Source organism: Antedon bifida, chromosome 3, assembly GCF_963402885.1.
Source record: "Antedon bifida chromosome 3, ecAntBifi1.1, whole genome shotgun sequence".
NCBI lineage: Eukaryota > Metazoa > Echinodermata > Crinoidea > Comatulida > Antedonidae > Antedon > Antedon bifida.
In genome coordinates, this window is record NC_136228.1 from 11,844,366 (window position 1) to 11,865,392 (window position 21,027).

Genomic DNA, 21,027 nt, shown 5'->3' on the forward strand with positions numbered 1-21,027 from the left:
ACTTGGTGACCGGTCAGTATGTCATAGGGCGCCCTCTTAACCGAGTGACCACAGGTTACACCAGACCATTCCACAACCAAAACAGGGGAATCTTCTTTAATATCACAAGAGAAAATCAGACAGTCGTCGTTCTCAATATTCTCTACAAATTAAACCAAGTCGTTGCACCTTCTTTTACAGTAAAGATTCATTAGAAATCACAGCTGTTTGGCTACTCCGTTAAATCTTCTAGCTGTGGCAATCGACAGCGGCACACAAGGTGGTTAGAAACTCTCAGTCAACGGTCAGCATGACATTTCTGTCTTCGGTCGTTCACCCATCCGCTGCCCGATCTGAATGCATAATTAATTAACCTGCACTTTCGAGTTGCAACGCACGGCGGATAATCGTATTGTATTTATAGCCTATTTCCATGCTGAACTTGTGAACGTTGGTGTATTAGGCCTACATTTGCCTGAGTATACAATTTTGCTTACATGCGATCAGACGTTACTTTCGCAAGAGGTGACATTAAAACACTTTCAAAACTGCTTTACAAAGCACACATTTGACCAATATATCGGTAAGTCGTAGAAATGTTTTTAATATTTTGTTGGCATATTTTATAGAGATTTTTAAACTGAAAAAAATAGTCTTTAATACTATTTGTTTTAAACTAAGCAGATGTACGGCTGAACGTTGTTTGCTGGTATTCCGGCGAAAGTAGTCTAACTTAAGTCAAGGTTATTGTTCGTTATTATTTATTTATTTAATTTTAAGTTGAACATATATTTAGCAACTAGTAGATTATTATAATTTATTTATTATATAAATAATAATTTAAATCCATTGTTTTAATTGTTTTGTTTTAATTTGAATATATTTTTTATATTACAAACATACAAGTACAGCTGATAAGAGCAACATTTTTGATTTGAGAAAAAATTAAAATCTAAATAGTATGGCAACAAATGTGTAATCGTAATATTAGTTACAATAAAACGTATATTTTAAATTTAAATGATTATGATATTAATATTAATAAATGAATTAAAATATGTTGCAATACAGACCTAATATCAGCATTATTTATTAGTACAGTTATGCCTTATTATTTTGAATTAAATAATTACCTAGTATCATCCAATATATTGATAACTAAAATATAATACAGTCCACTTAGCTGAGTAGACCTATCTATAATATTTAAGCATTGTAATATTGAATACAAAGATGTGTGTTATGATGTCCTCAATTAGAAATCTTTATTTAACTCTAAAAAGTCTATTTAAAATGAAAGCTAATATTAACAGGAAGATAATTAGAATTTTTCAAGTGATAAGGATTAATAATTATTTTTGTATATTTACTCTCATATTTTTATTGGTTTCTGTCTTTGTCCCTTAATAAAGAGAACCTAAAATCGACGATGTTTTTTACAAAAAGAAATACATATATACAGTAGCTTTGATAGTTGTATTGTATCAGTATACCATTTTGATTTGCAAAATTTCAATATCAAATCAAACTTGTTGGATTGTGATTTCTAGTTAAATTAATTTAACAAAAAAACAATATAGATATGCTTGGTATACAGAACAAACATAGGAAAATGCAATATTTTAAAATTCAAATTTACACTTTGTCAATATTTCAAACATACAGGTAGGTAATGGAATATATTAAATTATATTTAAAATTATATTAATTTTGAAAAGCTTATAATAATATATTTTTAATGCAATGATGAAGGGTTAGTGTTGCCTAAAAGCTCTGCAATTTCTTTCAAGCTATTTTACTTTATCATTTTTATTTAGCTTTTTGCTTTTTTTTATCTGTATCTCATTGAGATCCAGCCATTTTTGTATATATTGTAAAAAAATATATAAAAATATTTAAAATAAAATATGTATTCAGTGATTTTTAATTTCTTTACAACAGTACAAAAATAATATATTATTTTATTTAAGTATAAAGAATTATAATATTAATTTATTTTTTATAGGCTAGTTTGCCTCTGTAAAATTATTCTTTGTGATTTAAAGGTTATAATTTATGATGTAAATTGATATGACTTTTGGTATTCACATAAAAACTACAGTTCATGTAACTGGTGTTGCATTGGATATTCATATAGCCAATAGCAGTTAATATCATTTTATTAGTCTTATATCAACCAATTGTTTTATTGGATAAGAAATAGAATATGCAAATTTAAGTTACTTTTCCGCTATTGGATGAAAACCTTGCATTTGTAATGTAGTATTTATAAGTGTTTCTTGTTTAGTTAGTAAATATTGCATTTTGTGTAAATTTTCAGATTATGAAGAGATGTAGTGATGAGACAATATGTCAGCTGACAAATAATAACGATACACCGCCACCATTGAAGAAATTACCGCCGTCAAAACGCTGGAGCGAATTATATTTAAAAGACGATAAATCACCATCCCCTATCAAAGGAGAGATGTTCACACAATCGGACGTACTAAACAAATATCCTTTCCACGGATCTCATCACTTACCCCCTCCACCGATGTTAGTGATGCCTGGAATGCTACCCACTCCGTTAAGTGCTTCAGCACGAGAATCGCTTCTGATTCGTACATCGAGAGCAGGAATTGGCAGCTTCGAACCCGTCATCTCGAACCTTGCTGCAACATATTCTGGACTTTCGTCACCACGAGGGCACCATCCAACAGGAATCCCCAGTCCTGCAGCCCCGTTTATGCCATCACCGATGCGAGGGAACAAATTTGTATGCTCTCCATACTCCGTGATTCCAAGTAGTAGTGCGTCACATTTTCAATTCCCGCCGCAAATTCCTTACCAAGCGCAACCATTTTTAAAAGAAGCTGACCAGAAGCCGATAACGCAGAGCTCGGACACGGCATCCTCGACATCATCTGGGATGGATAGTCAAGGTCAAAGTGAGGAAAGCAACTCGGACATTGAAGATGAAGAATCACTAATGCTTTGTGGGATCTGTAATGATCGTGCCACGGGACTTCATTATGGCATAATCACATGTGAAGGGTGTAAAGGTTTTTTTAAAAGGACTGTTCAGAATAAACGTGTGTATACATGTGTCGGCAGTGGCAACTGTGAGATCACAAAAGCGCAACGAAACAGATGTCAATATTGTAGATTTCAAAAGTGTTTACAAATGGGCATGATGCTAGAAGGTAAGTTTTTAATTGATTTTTGTTACATAATACATCAACATACATATCAAGGCTGTCTGGATCAGAACTAACCAACTTGTTTTGTAAATTAGAAAAACAAATTAATTAGTCAGATCTGTATTTTCCCTACTCTGGTATGATTGTACATTGGAAACACTCATGCTAAGATCAAACCCACAACCTCCAGATCACAATTCTGCCATTCACACCTCTAGACCACCAAGCTTGTGCAGATGGCTAGGGTTAGATTAAAGGCCAAAGAAGCAGAAACGGTAACTGCACAACATTCAAAAAGTTACAGTTCCAAAAGTTACATTAAATTTACAAATAACAAATTATTAAGAAGAATTTAACACAGTGTCCTTTATAAGAAAACCTCACAAAGCCACTATGGGTACTGTAGTTTAATTTTCAAATGTTTGACAGCCTTTCTCTTGTGTTTGTGACTCTCAATTTGCCAAATCAATAATTTAACAAACATTAGAATAAGTATTTTTTTGAAAATCTAGGTCTTTTTAATTTTTTAGTAGATATTGTGTAAATAATATTAATAACACATTTACTTGAATTAAATAATTTGATAGTTCATATTTAACAACACCAGAAGCAACAACTTATTAAAATTGATTATTTTGTAAATTATACCGATAGTTGGTCAAGAGAAAATGATTAATTATTATTGCCAAATGATTGTATTGTGTGTATAGAACAGTAGATTGGTCAATCATTATGCAGAAGCTGTTAGCATGAATGACCATTCAAAATCTTTAATGTCCAGTGTATTGATTTTTAGAGAATAGCCATCAGTACACAAAGGTTATGGTTGACCTTGGAGAATGTTTTAAGATGAGTGAATTGGTACACACTTTCTACTGTAAATATACATTGTTCGAAAAAAAATAATGTTTTAGGAATACTTAAAATAGGAACATTATATAATAATGTGAAACAGGTAAGGAGCCTTGTTTCAGAATCATAATAATTCACATTCACAATAATTGTGTGTATAGAACAGTAGATTGGTCAATCATTATGCAGAAGCTGTTAGCATGAATGACCATTCAAAATCTTTAATGTCCAGTGTATTGATTTTTAGAGAATAGCCATCAGTACACAAAGGTTATGGTTGACCTTGGAGAATGTTTTAAGATGAGTGAATTGGTACACACTTTCTACTGTAAATATACATTGTTCGAAAAAAAATAATGTTTTAGGAATACTTAAAATAGGAACATTATATGATAATGTGAAACAGGTAAGGAGCCTTGTTTCAGAATCATAATAATTCAGGCTTTCAACACAGTTGCGCATTTAATGCAAAAGCTTCATGCCAGAAATCTAAGAAAGGTATGAGTTAAAAAGGTGAGTTTACTTTTAAAGCTTCCTTAAAATAAGCAATTGAAGCAAGTTGTCTGGCAGATAAAGACGAGTATACAGTTCCAAAAAAAAAAAAGACTAAGGGCTAAGAAAAAAAATGAAAATGCTTTGTTGAACTAAAAAATTGACAATAATAAATGCCTATTAAAGAGTCAATAAGTTGAACACTATATCACAAACTTTCAAAAGTTCACTCATCAACTTACGGTATATGCAATAATTTTGGGATTCAATATTTAAAAATTTAATAAAATCATTAGGAAAACTTTCATATTTACTTGGTAGTATGAACTATTATAATATTATGTAACAATGTGAGAGTGCAAATCCTGAAAAGGTCAGTCATGGTTTATTAAGATTCTATGATATTTGCTGGTAGTTTTAACCTTTTATACAAAAAACTTATGATCCATCTTCATCGTAATCAATCACATATAAGTCACTATTCGATTTTATACCATACATGTAACAATTTATGTTGATTTTAGTATATCGCAATTTTGTTTCCTAATAAAAATAGATAAGGGTACAGTACATTATGCCTAAGATCCGTAGTTTGTGAAATAGAATCATAGCCCAAATAATATTTTCAACTTACGGAACGTTCCCAATACAATAAACGCTGCCACAATTAAGCCAATCAGAAGCTTGTTTAAATTCTGCCCACTGCACAACACGCACCATTATACCCATATTACGCAAGTCAAAGCGTGCATGCGTACATCAAACTTCATGCAAAAGCAGAACAGCAGTCATCTTATATACAGTAGTTTCAGCCTGGGTGCAGAACAATTATTATACACATTTGCGGGAAAAAAGTATAGGAAAATTTTTTTTTGGTTTTTCTAATAGAGTATACCATATGGAATGTCAGAAAAAAAATCCCCATCCCAGGGTCTTGGGGAAAATTTTTTATGGCACTTTTAAATTTTGGCCTATATAAAACACACAAATTCCTATTAACATACACAAATACCTATATATAGGGGATAGGGAAAATCAATTAACAGTTTTTGTTACTTGCAGTTGTGTTTTAATGATTAAAATTAGTAGAGGCTTACTTTAATAACTACTTCTCATAGTAGTTGATGAATTAAGTCGATACGATGACATCATCATGCCAGAATCCAATATGGCGTCCAATTTGGCGGGAAAAACAGGGTATTGCTAAACCCCCGCAAACCCCTGGAAACCTCCAAAAAAACATAGAAAACCCCACCGAACCGACATAAAAGTGATTGAATCATGGAGTGTACGCCCCACTGGGTATGTCCATGTAAAAAAAAATTTAAATTTCTACTGTTAACTACTTATTTTTGGGATAAAACGTCATTTTTTGGTTAAAAATTAGCAATCATTTTTTACCAAAAAATGATGTTTTACCCCAAAAATAAGTAGTTAACAGTAGAAATTTTATTTTTTTAAAACATGGATATACCCAGTGGGTCGTACACTACATGATTCAATCACTTTTATTATGTTGGTTCGGTGGGGTTTGCTATGTTTTTTTGGAGGTTTGCAGGGTTTAGCAATCATTTTTGACCAAAAAATGATGTTTTACCCCAAAAATAAGTAGTTAACAGTAGAAATTTAATTTTTTTTTTACATGGATATACCCAGTGGGTCGTACACTACATGATTCAATCACTTTTATGTTGGTTTGGTAGGGGTTTGCTATGTTATTTTGGAGGTTTGCAAGGGTTTGCGGGGTTTAGCAATACCCTGTTTTTTCCGCCAAATTGGACGCCATATTGGATTCTGGCATGATGATGTCATTGTTATCGACTCGATTTATCAACTACTATGAGAAGTAGTTATTAAAGTAAGTCTCAGCTAATTTTAATCATCATAACACAACTCTAAGTTAAAAAAAACGTGAATTGGTTTTCCCTATCCCCTATATATAGGTATTTGTGTGTGTTAATAGGCATTTGTGTGTGTTATATAGGCCAAAATTTAAAAGTGCCGTAAAAAATTTTCCCCAAGACCCTGGGATGGGGATTTTTTTTCTGACATTCTATATGGTATACTCTATCAGAAAAAAAGAAAAAAATTTTCCTATACTTTTTTCCCGCAAAATTTGTACTGCACCCAGGCTTACTTGGTTTTGTATCAATGGTTTGTGCTTTTTTTTTCTAGAGTTTTATACTAAATCATAACTCAGGTCTGAACAGGCAAATAATTGAAAATACTCAATGCATTTCTTGTTTTAACCAAAACACTCTATACAGTAGGTCTAAACAGGCACCAAGAAAAATACTCATTGATGATTTGAGCTTTTAGAATCTCTCATCAATTTCTCCCACCCTGTGATATTCTTAATAAATATTCTTCAAATTTTCTTTCTTTCGACCATACTATATTATGAGCTATTTCAGAACATCTCCCATGATAAAAGTGGAATACCCTAAACCTTAAGAAACCTTTGTTTTTCAGACAGTTGTGTAACAGTATTAATTGTGCTATTGTAGAGAGGGATAAGCCCCTAACTCATTACCATAAGAATAATGATTCTTCTTATTAATTATTCACCAAATCGGACTTTGACTTTTTGTCCTTACAACTTCCTTGTCTGTTTTCAATTTGATTTGTGGTAGCTTTAAAAGCCTGGTTTTTTTATGTGGGAAAAACTTGGGTTAAAACAAAATTATTTTGTATTTAATTTGCAAATTAACTAGGCAAAAACATTAAATTTGGGTTGTCATTGCATAAAAGAAACAATTTCATTAAATCGTTCAAAATTATTATAAAAGAATCCATTCAAAAAATGTAAGAATATTGTTCCTAAATTCCATTTTTGACCTAAATTTTAATAATCAAAATTGTTTTACCTTTAGTTGTTGAACTAAATTTGACTAATTCTAACATTGCATTGAAGGTTATCGTAAGTCAATATCCTTTTTACCCTTCAAAACAGCAGTTACATGGAAACAATCAATATTCTCATATTATATGCAAAGTCATTAAATTTTCTTTCTTTTTTCATCTATTATGCAGGTATTTTTTTTACACAAAATTGGTTAAATATATTATTGTGGTAGGCCTATTGTTAAATATAATTCCAAATGAATTTCATTTAAATCCATTATTCCTGCAGTATAAACATAATTACATGTTAGTTATTGAAAGTACAGTAAAATTGCTTTATGATTTTACAAATCTGCTGTTAAAAAGCAACAAATTCATGCATTTTAAAACTCTGGACTCTGGATGGAGCGTCAGAAAGATTTCGGCAATGCTGCCAACATTTTGCCTAAATGCGAAAACAGCAATATGGCAGCTGAAACAGTTGAGTATTATGTTGTCAGCCTTAAAAATTAACATATTGAAACAAAAATTAATATAAAAGTACAGTACTGTGAAATGCATTTTAATTTTTTAAATGTTAAATTCTAGAGAAGTCTGGGGTCTGGGAGCGTCGGCAAGATTTCGGCAATGCCGACATTCTGCCTAAATGTGAAAACAGCAATATGGCAGCTGAAACAGTTGAGTATTAATGTTGTCAGCCTTAACATATTGAAACAAAAATGTAAAAGTACAGTACTGTGAAATGCATTTTAATTTTTTAAATGTTAAATTCTAGAGAAGTCTGGGGTTTTCAGAATATGTTTGAAAGAAATGGATTTGAGTAAACCACACCTACTTGTGGTCAGCAAACAAACCCTTGACAAGAACCTTGGAACTTTATTATCTATTTAATGTCATTCACTATTGTATCAAGGACATGGTCATTTAATAACAGAACTAAGCCTGAAAAACTCAGAAGCAAATGAAAACCAACATTGATTACAAACTCGGCATTTATTAAATAAATAATTATTGAAAGTTTTGCCATTTCAATTTTCATCTACAGCAAAGATATGTTTATTAATTTACCTTGAGTAATTTATTGATTCAAAGCAAATTGTTTGTTCAGGAAGTAGGTTAATCAGAAGTATTTGGATCAAAGTGCATCATTTTAGAAATGAATGAAACAACATTTATTTTGTTAGTTAGCAATGAACACTTAAATGAGTTATATCTTCCAAAATAGTAACATCTTTATTCATATTGTAGCTATTAATAATCAGCTTGTTGACTACAATATTCATGATCAACAAAATTCCATAATTTAAGAATAGATGTTATGAACATTTTTGATAAATTGGAAAGTATGTTATTACACTATTATATAAATTTTGAAATGAAATACAATTTACAAATCAATGAATCATGTTTAAAAATATGTAAATAAAATTTGTTATTTTCATAATAATTTGGATAATTTTATGATATTATTAAAATATTATTTCTATTAAACTAACTATAAACAACTATAGTATGATATTGAAATTATTCATTTTTTTCATCATAATCCCATCAAATTTATTGCAATTTATGAATAATAAAGTTTTTTTTTTTTTAAAGTTTGTCCTGAAAATAAGACACGTCTATTATAAAATATGTAAATGAATATTTTAATTTCATAATGATTTTGATAAATTTATGATTATTTAAATATTAATTTTAATGAAAAAAAATGTATTCTTATAATATTCTTATATTTTCTAATATCATAATCCTATCGAATATTACCTGTATTTTTCAAAAGTTTGTAAAATCAATTTATCATTCATTAGGCTTAAATATTACAGTAACTAAAATGCGTGCGTTTCACATCACACTAAAAATCTATTTCATTTGATTTATGTAATAAAATACTTAAGTTTCAGTAAAGTTGTTGTTGTGATCAAATACATACAAACAGGTTCAATATCTAAAGGTTTTTAGAAATTAAGTTAACACAGCGTTAAGCCTGTACACTTAACTTCCTATGTGACCATAGTGAACCTGCGCAATTCTAGGTCAAATGCAGTGAAAATGAGTGGTAAAAACTGAACATTAATTTATAAGATGACCTTTATGTTATTGAACCTTAGCCAATGACCATCAGTGTAAACAACTCTGTTCGCTCACTCTCGCCTTGCCAGCGATGATGGTAAAATGAAATATACCGGACGAATAGTTAAATATTTAAACGAAGATGCACTATTATCAGACAAGTAAAGTTCCATATTTCAAGAACCAATGGAAATTTTAAGATTTCATTAAAAATTTAGAATTTCTTTTGTTGGACTGGTATTTCAATTGCATTGCTTTTTAAATGACCAACACTGTACATTATTATTTTCCTTCCCAAAAACAAATGTGAAAAGACAATGCAATAACTTCTTAATATCTTTAAAATTAAGGATATAAAAATAAATCAAGATGTGTTTCTAATTATTAATTTTGTAATAATAAAAATTGTCATCTTATATTTTATACAGTTTCAAATTTTAATTTCTATTATATAATTATTATATAAAGCAGCTTCAACCTGTCAAATTTGTGAAATGATATCATTAGAGAAATAAAAGCCCAGATATGAAAAGGTTATTATGTGCATTTGTGAAGTTTACTGGCACAGTTATGACCTTTGGAGCAATAACCTCTCAAGCTGAAGTTTCTCATCAATCAGTTAAGGGTATTTTCTTCATTATTTTCCATGTGCTAATTGCATTTATGTCTGTTTTTATCAGAAATAATTTGAGGGATTTATCCTAAAGTTTCCTGATAAATGAACCTTGTATGGTATTGCAGCTTACAATTAGTTGTTACTTGTCAGGATATCAATAAAAATGGATCATTAATTACTCGATAAAACAACAATATCAATAGTTTAAGTTATTTACTGAAAATTGCAAAACAATTTACAGTATCAAAAGAATATTATGTGATATATTATTTCTCTTAGTGTATAATTTGTATAATCAAAATTGGAGTTTGGAAATTAGAGAAACAGTATTATAGTTTTAATATTAAAAAGTACTATACTGTACTATACATTTTTTAATTTCTAAATATATTTTTATTTCTACTTTTATTTAAGTTATTATGTCTAGGTTTTATAACAATTAAAATTATATTAATAACTGCAGTACAGTATTATTTAAAGGCCTGCTTCTGATCCAAGCAAATAATATAGACTAAATAGTATGTTCGAATCAATTATCTCCATATTTGGGCAATGTTTTACAGATTTTCTCATCTTCATCATTTTATATACACAATTCATGTTTAGCTTTTCTTTATTTTGCTTAAAAATTTAATATCTTTTAAGTTCTACAGAAAAAGAAAGACTTGCATTCACAAATTATTGATTTACTTAAATTATTCATTAATATTTGCTTCAGAGATGAATTGTTGGCCTTGTTTGTTTTTCATGGAAAGTTTACAAGTTTAGGAGATTCTACTATATAATCTTTTAAAGGTCTTTGTTCTTGGGTTATCCCATCTATCAGGTAACCTACACTATCTCATGGTCAGATTCTGAGAAAAGCCAGACATAGTAAGGACACAACTGGACAATACACATACAACATCCCATTACAAATGATGTTAAAAGGCTATGCTCAGCTGGTCAGTACTCCTGTTGTATTGTTACATGCAATTAAGTTCATTTAACTCATCCTAAGTCTATTGACCATGAATATAATGAAAGCATAAAACAAAGACATTAGCAGTCTGATTATGTATGTGTGTCCTAGTTTGCATAACAATTGGTGCACAAATACTGTACACAATTTTTTACACTTACTCTAGATATTCAAATTTATTACACAGACATGTGATTATTGGTTTAATGTCGATTTTAAATATTATTATTATTGGTAAGTCTGCTCTCTATACTCCGTACTATTCAAACTCAATTATATTGCTTTATCATGTTAAAAAAATAGGGAATTTTGATAGCATGACGGTCAATTTTTCAAGTCATAAAAATATTTTCCACAAAATACAAAACATTTGTTTATTATAACACATACTTTTTGAAGGCTAGGCCATTCAAATGGTCGGAGCTTTTTGGTTGAGCAGAGCAGTTATAGTTACGACAGCGCACTCTACATTCTTCTGGTCGTACAAAAGTCATGCCCATTGTATCGTACAACGATTTCAAAATTTTTACATGAAATAGGGGAAAATAATTCATGTCACATGATACGAAATCAACCAATCAAATGGCAAGGATTAACATTATGTTTTATTAATGTAGATTTTTTTTACATACTGGTATTATCAAACAATATTATACAGTATATACCTGTACTCATGATAAATTATTTATAGTTATGTACACATAGTTGAATACATTAATTAAAATTACAAAGAGTTATATAACAAATTAATAAATATTAAAATAATGAATATTTATTTTTACTAATGAATTGGAATGTTATTGCTATATTAATCCTACAGTATAAGAAATAAGTGTTATTTAATTTAATACACTTTGAAATAAGGAAATGTTAATTTAAAAAATTGATCTTGACAAATTGTCTGGATTGTTGATGTAATAATCTGGAGGATTTCAGTGAAGTTTGTTGTAATTTCTCATAATCCTTATTGATCTCTACAAAGTTTCTTGTTATCCTGTTAATTTTCCTGTTTTTCACATTTTGTATTGAAATAAATCATCTATTATAACTTGTTTAGATGGTAATGTTAGATAATACTAAACTGTAATACAGTACAACATTATTTTTTAAAATGAGTTTAAATACAAATCAAAAAGTTTAAGATCAAGTCTTGATAAACGCATGCACACAAAATAAAAAATGCATAAACGATATAAATTTTGAAAAATACTAAAATAAAGTTATGAATCAAACAAAATGATTTCCTTTGTAACTACAAGTCATTCATGTCACTGACCAATGGTCAATTAATTGTCCACTGATAACCTTTCAAGGTTCCCAGCTGATTGAAAGCTAACATTTCAAGGGTATTTATTAGGCAAATTCAGACATCCAAGGTTACAAACATTATCAGCCTATTGTTTTGTGATGTACAATTATAACTGACTACTTCTAGTCAATTGTCCATCCTTAAGAAGGTCAGATAACTGGCAATTTGTACATTCATTCATTGATGAATGCATTCAATATTACGTAACTGCATGTTAAATACCTACCAGTTTTGTATTGTTTTTTTTTTTGCTGAGCTGAGTTTTCTTAATCCTTTTCTATTTGCATAATATGAAGGTTGACAAGGCCAAAAAAATAAATAATTGTTTCACCTCCCTTCCCTGATTTTCAAGCTGCTAGGACTTTTCTGTTAAAATTCCAAATTCCAATAAAATCACAACATTCGATTATTATTTGTGTAGGGTACAGACAAAAAGAAGACATATAATATAATATTGTGAAACTCAGCAATACCAATAAATCCAATCATTAAAAGACCCTGGCATTTAAAGTTATAAACCTCTATCAATGAAACAGAATTATCCTTGGGTTGAGTAGAGACTTGGTACAGGTACTGCAAAATTGTAATAATGTACACCAATGATGACCATGATAAGCTAACCTTTGACCTTTGACCATATGTATTGGATGTCCAGTGTCATTCTATCAAGGGCAGTGGGATTTATCAAGGAAATTTAAGTTTAATAATTTAATCTTCTTAAAGGTCAAAAAAATAATTGTTTCATTCCAAATTAACTAAAATTGTTTTTCTTAAATCATACAAGTGCCACTTTTTTTTTTTTTTTTGGTTTCCGAGTCTTTAGTTTTCATTTTGATTTTGTTTGTTTTAACCTGCTTGTCTTGATATCATTAGAACTCGCACTAAAAATATCTGACTTTTTCAATTGTTTTTAGGTAACAAATATATATAATTCAACTACAGTACTACTACACTACTTACATATTAGGACTAGAGTTTTAATACATTAAATTTTACATGATAAATAATTTATAAAAGTAAATGTACGATTGGCTGTGCTCTGGTATAGATGATTACTTCATTGGCATAATAGCAAATCTTTTTTTTGTTTACAGCTGTTCGTGAAGATCGAATGCCTGGTGGAAGAAACACTGGTTTATCATACAAGGTATGGTAGGATAATAAATTGAAATACTAATAAAGAAGAATGTTATGTGGTACAGGGGAGTTGGGTATTCAACATCACCACACATTAACTGTAGTAGGCCCTACTGAGCAACTGAATTTAAGATTGTTAAAATAATACAATTTATTTTTATTTTCAGAGCAAGCCAAAGAACTATGACAAATTACGGAAGAAGTTCCAGTTGATGGCCCAACAGAAAGCACAGTTAAATCGCAAGAACCGTGCACAGAAGCAAGCGTTCAAAGCTGCACGTGAAGCAATCAAGGCAGAACGTGAAGCTGGAAAATCTAAGCACGTAATGAATCATATACCAACAAACAAGCCTATCGCTGAACTAAGACAGTTAAGACCGCAAACAGCACAGCTTATTGAAGTATTGCAACAAACAGAATCAGCACTTTCAAAATTGTCTAGCAAAGAACATTCTGGTACCACATTGAGCAACTTTAATGATAAGAGTTTTGCAAATCTACTTTGTACACTCGGAGAAGATCTTGTTTACCAGTTGGTGCAATGGGTTAAACACCTTCCTTTTTATACGCAGTTGTCGGCCGTTGAGCATACGTATATGCTAAAAACGAAGTGGCAGGAACTCCTTCTACTGTGTACTGCCACCCGTGCAATGTATTTCAAACAGAATAGTGATGTGGAAAAAGGACTTAGCTTTGAACATTGTGTTCATGCGAATCTTATAAGGCTACAGGAGTATATGAATAAAACACTTGATTTAAAACTAGATATGGACAATTTTCAGCAAGAAATGGGTGAGGTAGTCGAAAGGTTAACAAAACTCGCTGCAGCATTTAGAACAATAAGTATCACACGCAATGAATACCTGTTACTTAAAGTTATAATCCTGTTACATCAAGGTAATAATAATAGTAATAGAATGTAATACATACAGTACATTGTTATACATTTTTGTGTATGTCAAATGGCAATTCCTATAATATGACAATAAATAAAACATCCCTTTTCTTCTTTCAATAGTTTTTAAAACTGGACAACAAAAACCTGTATAGTATAGGAACATCCCAGATTAAAGAAATTAGTCTTACTTTTCTAGCCCTATATGTATCATCCAGATAAAACTTGTGATGCATTATCTGAACTAGTCATTTTCTCAACTTTTGTTTCATGGTTTCTAAGATGCCCAAACAAGCTTATGCACTTTATTATGTCATCATTGACATTTGAATATCCCCTAATAATAAACATATTAATTCTATCCACTTCCAAATGACATTGCTGATTAACTGCCAACTTTTATATTTTCTGTCAGTGTTAATAAATAGAAATTGTATGAACTCTGTATCCTGGTAAAAGATTAATGTATCTTCCTCAAGGAATTGTTACTTGTTGTTTAAATCAATAGAGATTTGGCTAATACATTAGCCTTGGTTATTGTCTAATGTTAATCTTTTTAGGTGCTTTTTTTATGATCTTTAAAATAGATATTTAAATAAAACTTTTTGAAAGTAATTCTATAATAATATTTTTAAATAAATTTTTTAATTAAACAATGTTTAGCATTGGCTACTGTATTCTGAATACTAAGAATGAGCTTAGAATATTGAATCTAAATAAATAAAATTGACAAATCAACGATTTTTAAATCAAATAGAAAAAATACACAATTATCTTTATTAATTGCAAATTTTTGGTACCAAACTAATTTAATTTTTTCTCCCTTTTGGTTATATTTCTATGATTGACTTTTAAACAGATACATTCTTTTTTTTTTTGCAGATTCTTCAAACAAGGAAGAAAGTGTGCAATCTGTTCAAACACCGTACATTCTAGCCCTCGAAGACTACACACGAGTAAACTATCAAGAAAATCGTTTTGATGATATGATGAGCCTATTGCCTGAGTTACGGCTTTGTTCCAAATTGTTGTTACATAGTAAACTCATTTATATGCCTTACCTTTTGAATGCAATGGCGATGGCAAAGTCTTAGAGTGCGTTGCTAAAAGTATGGGGAACGCTAAAAGTATGGGAGGTTTTAACCAAATGAATATGTTTAACTAAGTTTCAGTGGGTATAACGAGCTGTGCAGCATGAATATACTTTAATCTTGTAATTTGGCAACATCTTGGAGGGGACTGTTTTGCCAAATAATTCAATGTTGCATTAAAATTTAGAAGACGCCAGGCTAACAAATGAAGACAAAGGTCTACTGACTTAATTGTTAATTGTAAAGGGTGTTATATGGTGATGGCCAATTTTAAAATTTTAAATTGTTGTCTTTTTTTATTGGGGAAAATTGGAAATTATATTGAAAAATTATCCAAAGACATTTCGTAAATTGGAAAGTTTTTAGAATAACTGTAAAATGTTTAAAATATTATTTATTGCTAGTTGATGCAGAAAAAAAATATCAATCATTATATATATATATCCTCTTCCTACCAAAAAAATGAAAAAAAAAATACAATTGTTAATTATTTGTTTAAATACAGTATAGCTTTACCAAAAAATGTACTCTTTAGGAGTAATGTTATTGAAAAATGTGTTAAAAAGTGCTGTTGCATTGTTGATTGTTATGAGCTGTTTTTCCCTGTTGGGAACTCAAAAAGTATAGCAATTGATTTATTCAGCAATTAGCCTACTGGCAAACTAGAACACAGTTATATCTAGCCGAGTATTACTTCAAGTAGTCAAATGATTGTATATAGTTATTCATTGTAAATGAACCAATTTGGATGTAAAACAACTAAATACAAGCTGATTGTTGTCCGTTTAAAACAAGATGCATTACAGATTTTATTTTAATACATTTTTAAAAAACAAGTTACTTTAAAAATATACTGTCAATGAATTACTGCATTGCATTTACACAATTTTGGATGGAACATTTATATTTTGCTACAGTTAATCTAGTAATAACATCATAAGTCCTGCATTTTATTTACCATATTTTGGGTTTTTTTGTTGAATATACAAAAAATATTTGTAAAACCAGATTTTAAACAAATTAAGAGATCTCAAAATATCAGTCTCTTAAAATGGTGATAATTTTGAAACTTCTTAAACAAATAAGTTTATTTTGTAGTCTACACAATATTTAACTGTTATATATGTACAGAATATAAAATAATCTTGTATTAGATTATTTCAGTTTTCATCCAGACAGTACATTTTTAAAAGTAATCTTGAATATGTAAACCATTTAATGTTGAATATGCTTATTTGGTAGATTGTATTCTTGAAAGCTCAACTCGCATAGAGGAATCTCTGTTTTAGCCATAGCTTCTCTGTTTGATTGAGTCTTTTGTGATTGTAACTTAAGATATTGCAGCTAATGGTTTCAATGACTCGCCAATACGCAGCTTACTAAAATCAGATATCTTTACTTTATGCAACTGTTGGTTACATTTTTGTTTTCTCCCAGAACAGCTGACAAATTTTTATCTTTGAAAATGCTGATTTTCTCCTTATTTTATTTTATACAGAAGCAGCTAATTATAAAAATGTTAGCAACTAATAGTTATCAAAACTTTATTACAATACCTACTGCAGCTACATAATGCTATGCAGACATAATTATGTTTTATTAAGTTGTATACTTAGTAAATAACAGGGTATAGAGATAACTATACATCTGTTTTATTATCTATAGAAAGAAAATCTCACCCCTGAATAGTATTAATTATGAATTTTAAGGAGATATTTATTATTTATTTAAATAAATGTTTATTATGACATAATTAGGGTAAATATAGTACATTGATATTGTCTGAATCAAAGGTCAAAGTTGGTTGCAGCTGAATGTACTGTAGTTTCTAGGTATGAATAATTCATCAGCTTAGAGACAGTGGTTGTGCCATTTGTACATCTAAACACTATCTAACTTCTTAATCCTATTTTCTACTAGGCGAATTTGTTTAAAAGCGATAGCTTATACGCATGCGTATTCTTGTTTCCATCTTCAAAATCTCTCTATGCATGCGTGTATAAATCTTGAGCTTTTGTTTCACACGAACAATTTGCCTATTGGAAAATAGACTAGTTCTTTCGGATCAGAAAGGGTTTTCAACACGTTTTAGGTGTCCATTTGACTCTACCACTGAATAGTCTACCAATTACTGGTATAAACCGCTACTTGTACATATTGTTGTTGCAACAGATAATATAAAATCCTTCATATTTATAAAACTTCTTTTTGTTAATTTTTGTAAGTTTATGGTATTTAAATAATTCTATTTAAGACAATGGTGTCTATTATGTTATAGTCTTTATTTATGTATAATTGTTTAGTATACTTTTCTATTTTCTATGTTACAATTTAACTGGGATTCTTTATTAACTGTTGAAAGTTACATTTCTTGACGTAACAAAATGAAGGCTATTATTTTGAATAATTGCCTTGTAGATGTATTCGTTTAAAAGATCCGTTGGTTATTAATTATAACGTATAACAGTATTGTTATATTATTATAGTCCCTAAACAAAATAAAATCTAGATTTTTATAGCAGATAAAACTTTTCCAGGTCAAATTGTATTTCAAATTCACCTTTGCCCTAAAAACATGCATATTTCAAATATTAAACTATTCATAAAAAGACAAAAGACAAACTCCCATGTTTCAGATTTTATTACAATTACATATATAAAAATGTTATTATCCTGTAACCGCATTGATCATTTTGGTTTAAATTGTTTATTTTTTTGTTACAAAGGCGAGCAGGGGGTATTTCATTACACACAACATTGTTAAATAGTCGGTGATAAAAGCATTCTAAATTGGAACATACTGAAAGTCATGAATATTGTGATTATGAGGAAATGCTTGCTTGTATAGCTCTCATGGGTTGTATCTTGAATGTCAACATATAACTATTTAATAGTGTTTACAATGTACACATTATTTTACTTTAAATATATGTATTCAGATCTATATTGAACTTCACTCACACAAGGATAAAAGAGTTTCAATTGAGGTAAATGACTGCAAAGGTGAAGGCCATGTATTACATGTTACCTTTTAAGTTATATAGTTCCGGTTTTTCACCACTGTTTTTCTAACAGTCTACCATATAATTATGCGGCCTATATAATTGGGTTTTTTCCTTACATGTTGGGACAAATAGGAAATAGTAAAGCTGGTCGGCTTTAGCTGCTAAGTATGCTTGATTGAGTCTCTTTGTTGGTTGTACTTTTTAAAAGGCAATTCAACTGTACATCAGGAAAGGCATAACTGAATAGGCACTCCTCACAGTCGACCTGTGAGAAGTTCCACATACACTTCCTACTGTTCTTTATTGGTAGATTTTTTCAAAATATTGTTTTATACATGTCTTAATTCAAACTTTAAATTTGTTAATACAAATATTGGAAGAAAATGGGTTTTTTTTGTGGCAGACATCTCAGCAATGTCAATTCATTTGGTTAGAATACATTATGAAGGGTAAAATGTGTCTCCATTTAATGCTTTAAAGTTTATGTTGAAAAAATTTAGTTGGCAGTCCTCGGCTTCAAATGTACCTCATCAAAAATTTTAATGTGCAAAGACAATTGATCAGTAAGTGTATATATATGTCTGTTTTGTGAGAGTTTCCGTAGCTTTGATGATAGTGTATTACAAAATAGCAGTTTAAATTCATTGTGTGAAAATGTTGCGAAAATAAAAAAGGTATGAAAAAGAAAAACAGAGTTAATGTGTTTTTTTTGGTGAAGCATATAAAAACCTGCTTATTTCAAGCTGATGGGGGATGGATAGCTGGCTCTACTTGAAAGCTTAAAATAGGTCAAAGTGTGTTAACAAATTTGAAGCTGAAAAACCTCAACCATCTATTTGGAAATAACATCATCATGTTCATGTGTAATCGTGAAAAAAAGGTGAAGGTGCCTGGATTCTAGTTTAGGTTCTAGACAACATTTCAACTTATTAATATTGGCTAAAAAAATATATTTTGGCACACTTGGCATTTCATATTTCTTATTTATTTATTCTTTATTTCAAGCCAACAGTGTAAAACACCAATAACAGGTTGAAAATAAAATAAACTATAAAATATAAGCCAATATAAAATACAAAAATGTAAAGTATATATATAATACTCAAAAATCAAAATGCTGACTGGTGGACTGACAACATAAAAAAGACAAAAATTACATACTTGGGGCAAGTCTACTGGGGTTCTTGTCATTCCATGTAAATACTATTATTTTCAGTGGTATAAGAAAAACATAGTTTAATTAATGGGTCTGTTTCTACTAAATAATCCCAAATAGCCAACAGCTACAGTAGTTGAATTTCACAAAGAATCATCAGATTGGCCAGTGCAGCAAGTCAGAACATAATTCATACTTTAAAAAATGTATTAATGTACAATTACCACATTTGTGAAGTGATGATATAGCATTACTACTACTAAACATTACAGATATATCATATTAGGTGATTATTTATGTTTAAACTTAATTTTACAGACTTCTTAATTTATCTACCAACTGCAATATCTCTTATGCAAAAGTGATTTAAGGGATTATTGGAGACTTGAAGTGAATGGTGACAGAAAAGAAGAATGATCTGGAAATTGATACTATTAATATTGAGAATTAACATCAATTCTAATATTTTCCAATTTGCACTTTAAAGAAAATAAAAATAATCCAGTGTTATTAAACACATTTCCTCACTAATTAGTATGTATACCTCTTTATCTTAACAAATCAGACCACAAAGATGATTGATTGATTTTTTAATTTATCCCCTTTGCGGCAGTTACTATTGCTCGGCGAAGGACAATATTAAGTTACAAAATGAAATGAAATAATTTTGAGATGCCATAATAATATGCATGAGTGATAAGAAAGATGATGAGAATTAAGGCAGGTGTACAAGTGTTGAATATTCAAAGTATTGTTTGCCTAATCTCTAGGCATATCACTGTCTCTGATGATTTAAACTTAACCTAGCAGTATCATCACAACCTCTACTGATGATGAGCAAATATATATTAATATTATCAAGTTGTTGAACCTTTCAAGTGCAATAGACTATGCAACTTTCCTGTGAAATGAACAAGGGGAAATATATGTTTTAACACTATGGCTAACCCTTATTCAAGGGACACCCTATTCAGGGACATTTTGTTGGGTTCCGAAGTGGGGTTTCTATACTGTGTGTTGTATGTAAGTACAGTATGTAAGAAAGTACTGTTGAATACATAAATAGTAATTTTATTGTTTTACAATAAATCAAAGAAAAAAAGTGTAATATTTGTAAAAATGGAATACCACATATGTTACTACAAAATATCTTTCATAATTGGTTCAAGATTAAATGTATACCAAATTTTATGTATTCTGCATAGTGTTATAAAAAGAGATCTGATGTCATGACTTTACAGATTTTCCTTCTGATTTTAACCGCATCAATGCCATATTATAAAAAAGCCCAATTATTGCTACCCACTTGCTAAACCAAGCATCCTCCCTATTCAAACTTTCTCCACCAATAGGAGACAACAAGCTCATGGTTACAGTGAACCTTTTACGTCACAAAAGTTTGTTTGTCAAAGTCTGAATTCTTATTATCTTGCTC

The 21,027-nt window shown here is 29.8% G+C and overlaps 1 protein-coding gene across 1 annotated transcript; it reads left to right on the forward strand.

The window, feature by feature from the left end:
• Positions 1-289: 289 nt before the first annotated feature.
• Positions 290-19,126, forward strand: LOC144838665 (nuclear receptor subfamily 6 group A member 1-like). Its single transcript, XM_078694099.1, has 5 exons — positions 290-562; positions 2,300-3,164; positions 13,403-13,455; positions 13,613-14,342; positions 15,223-19,126. The coding sequence occupies exons 2-5, from the start codon at positions 2,303-2,305 to the stop codon at positions 15,432-15,434; spliced, it is 1,857 nt and encodes a 618-aa protein (XP_078550225.1). The 5' UTR covers positions 290-562; positions 2,300-2,302; the 3' UTR covers positions 15,435-19,126.
• Positions 19,127-21,027: the final 1,901 nt, after the last annotated feature.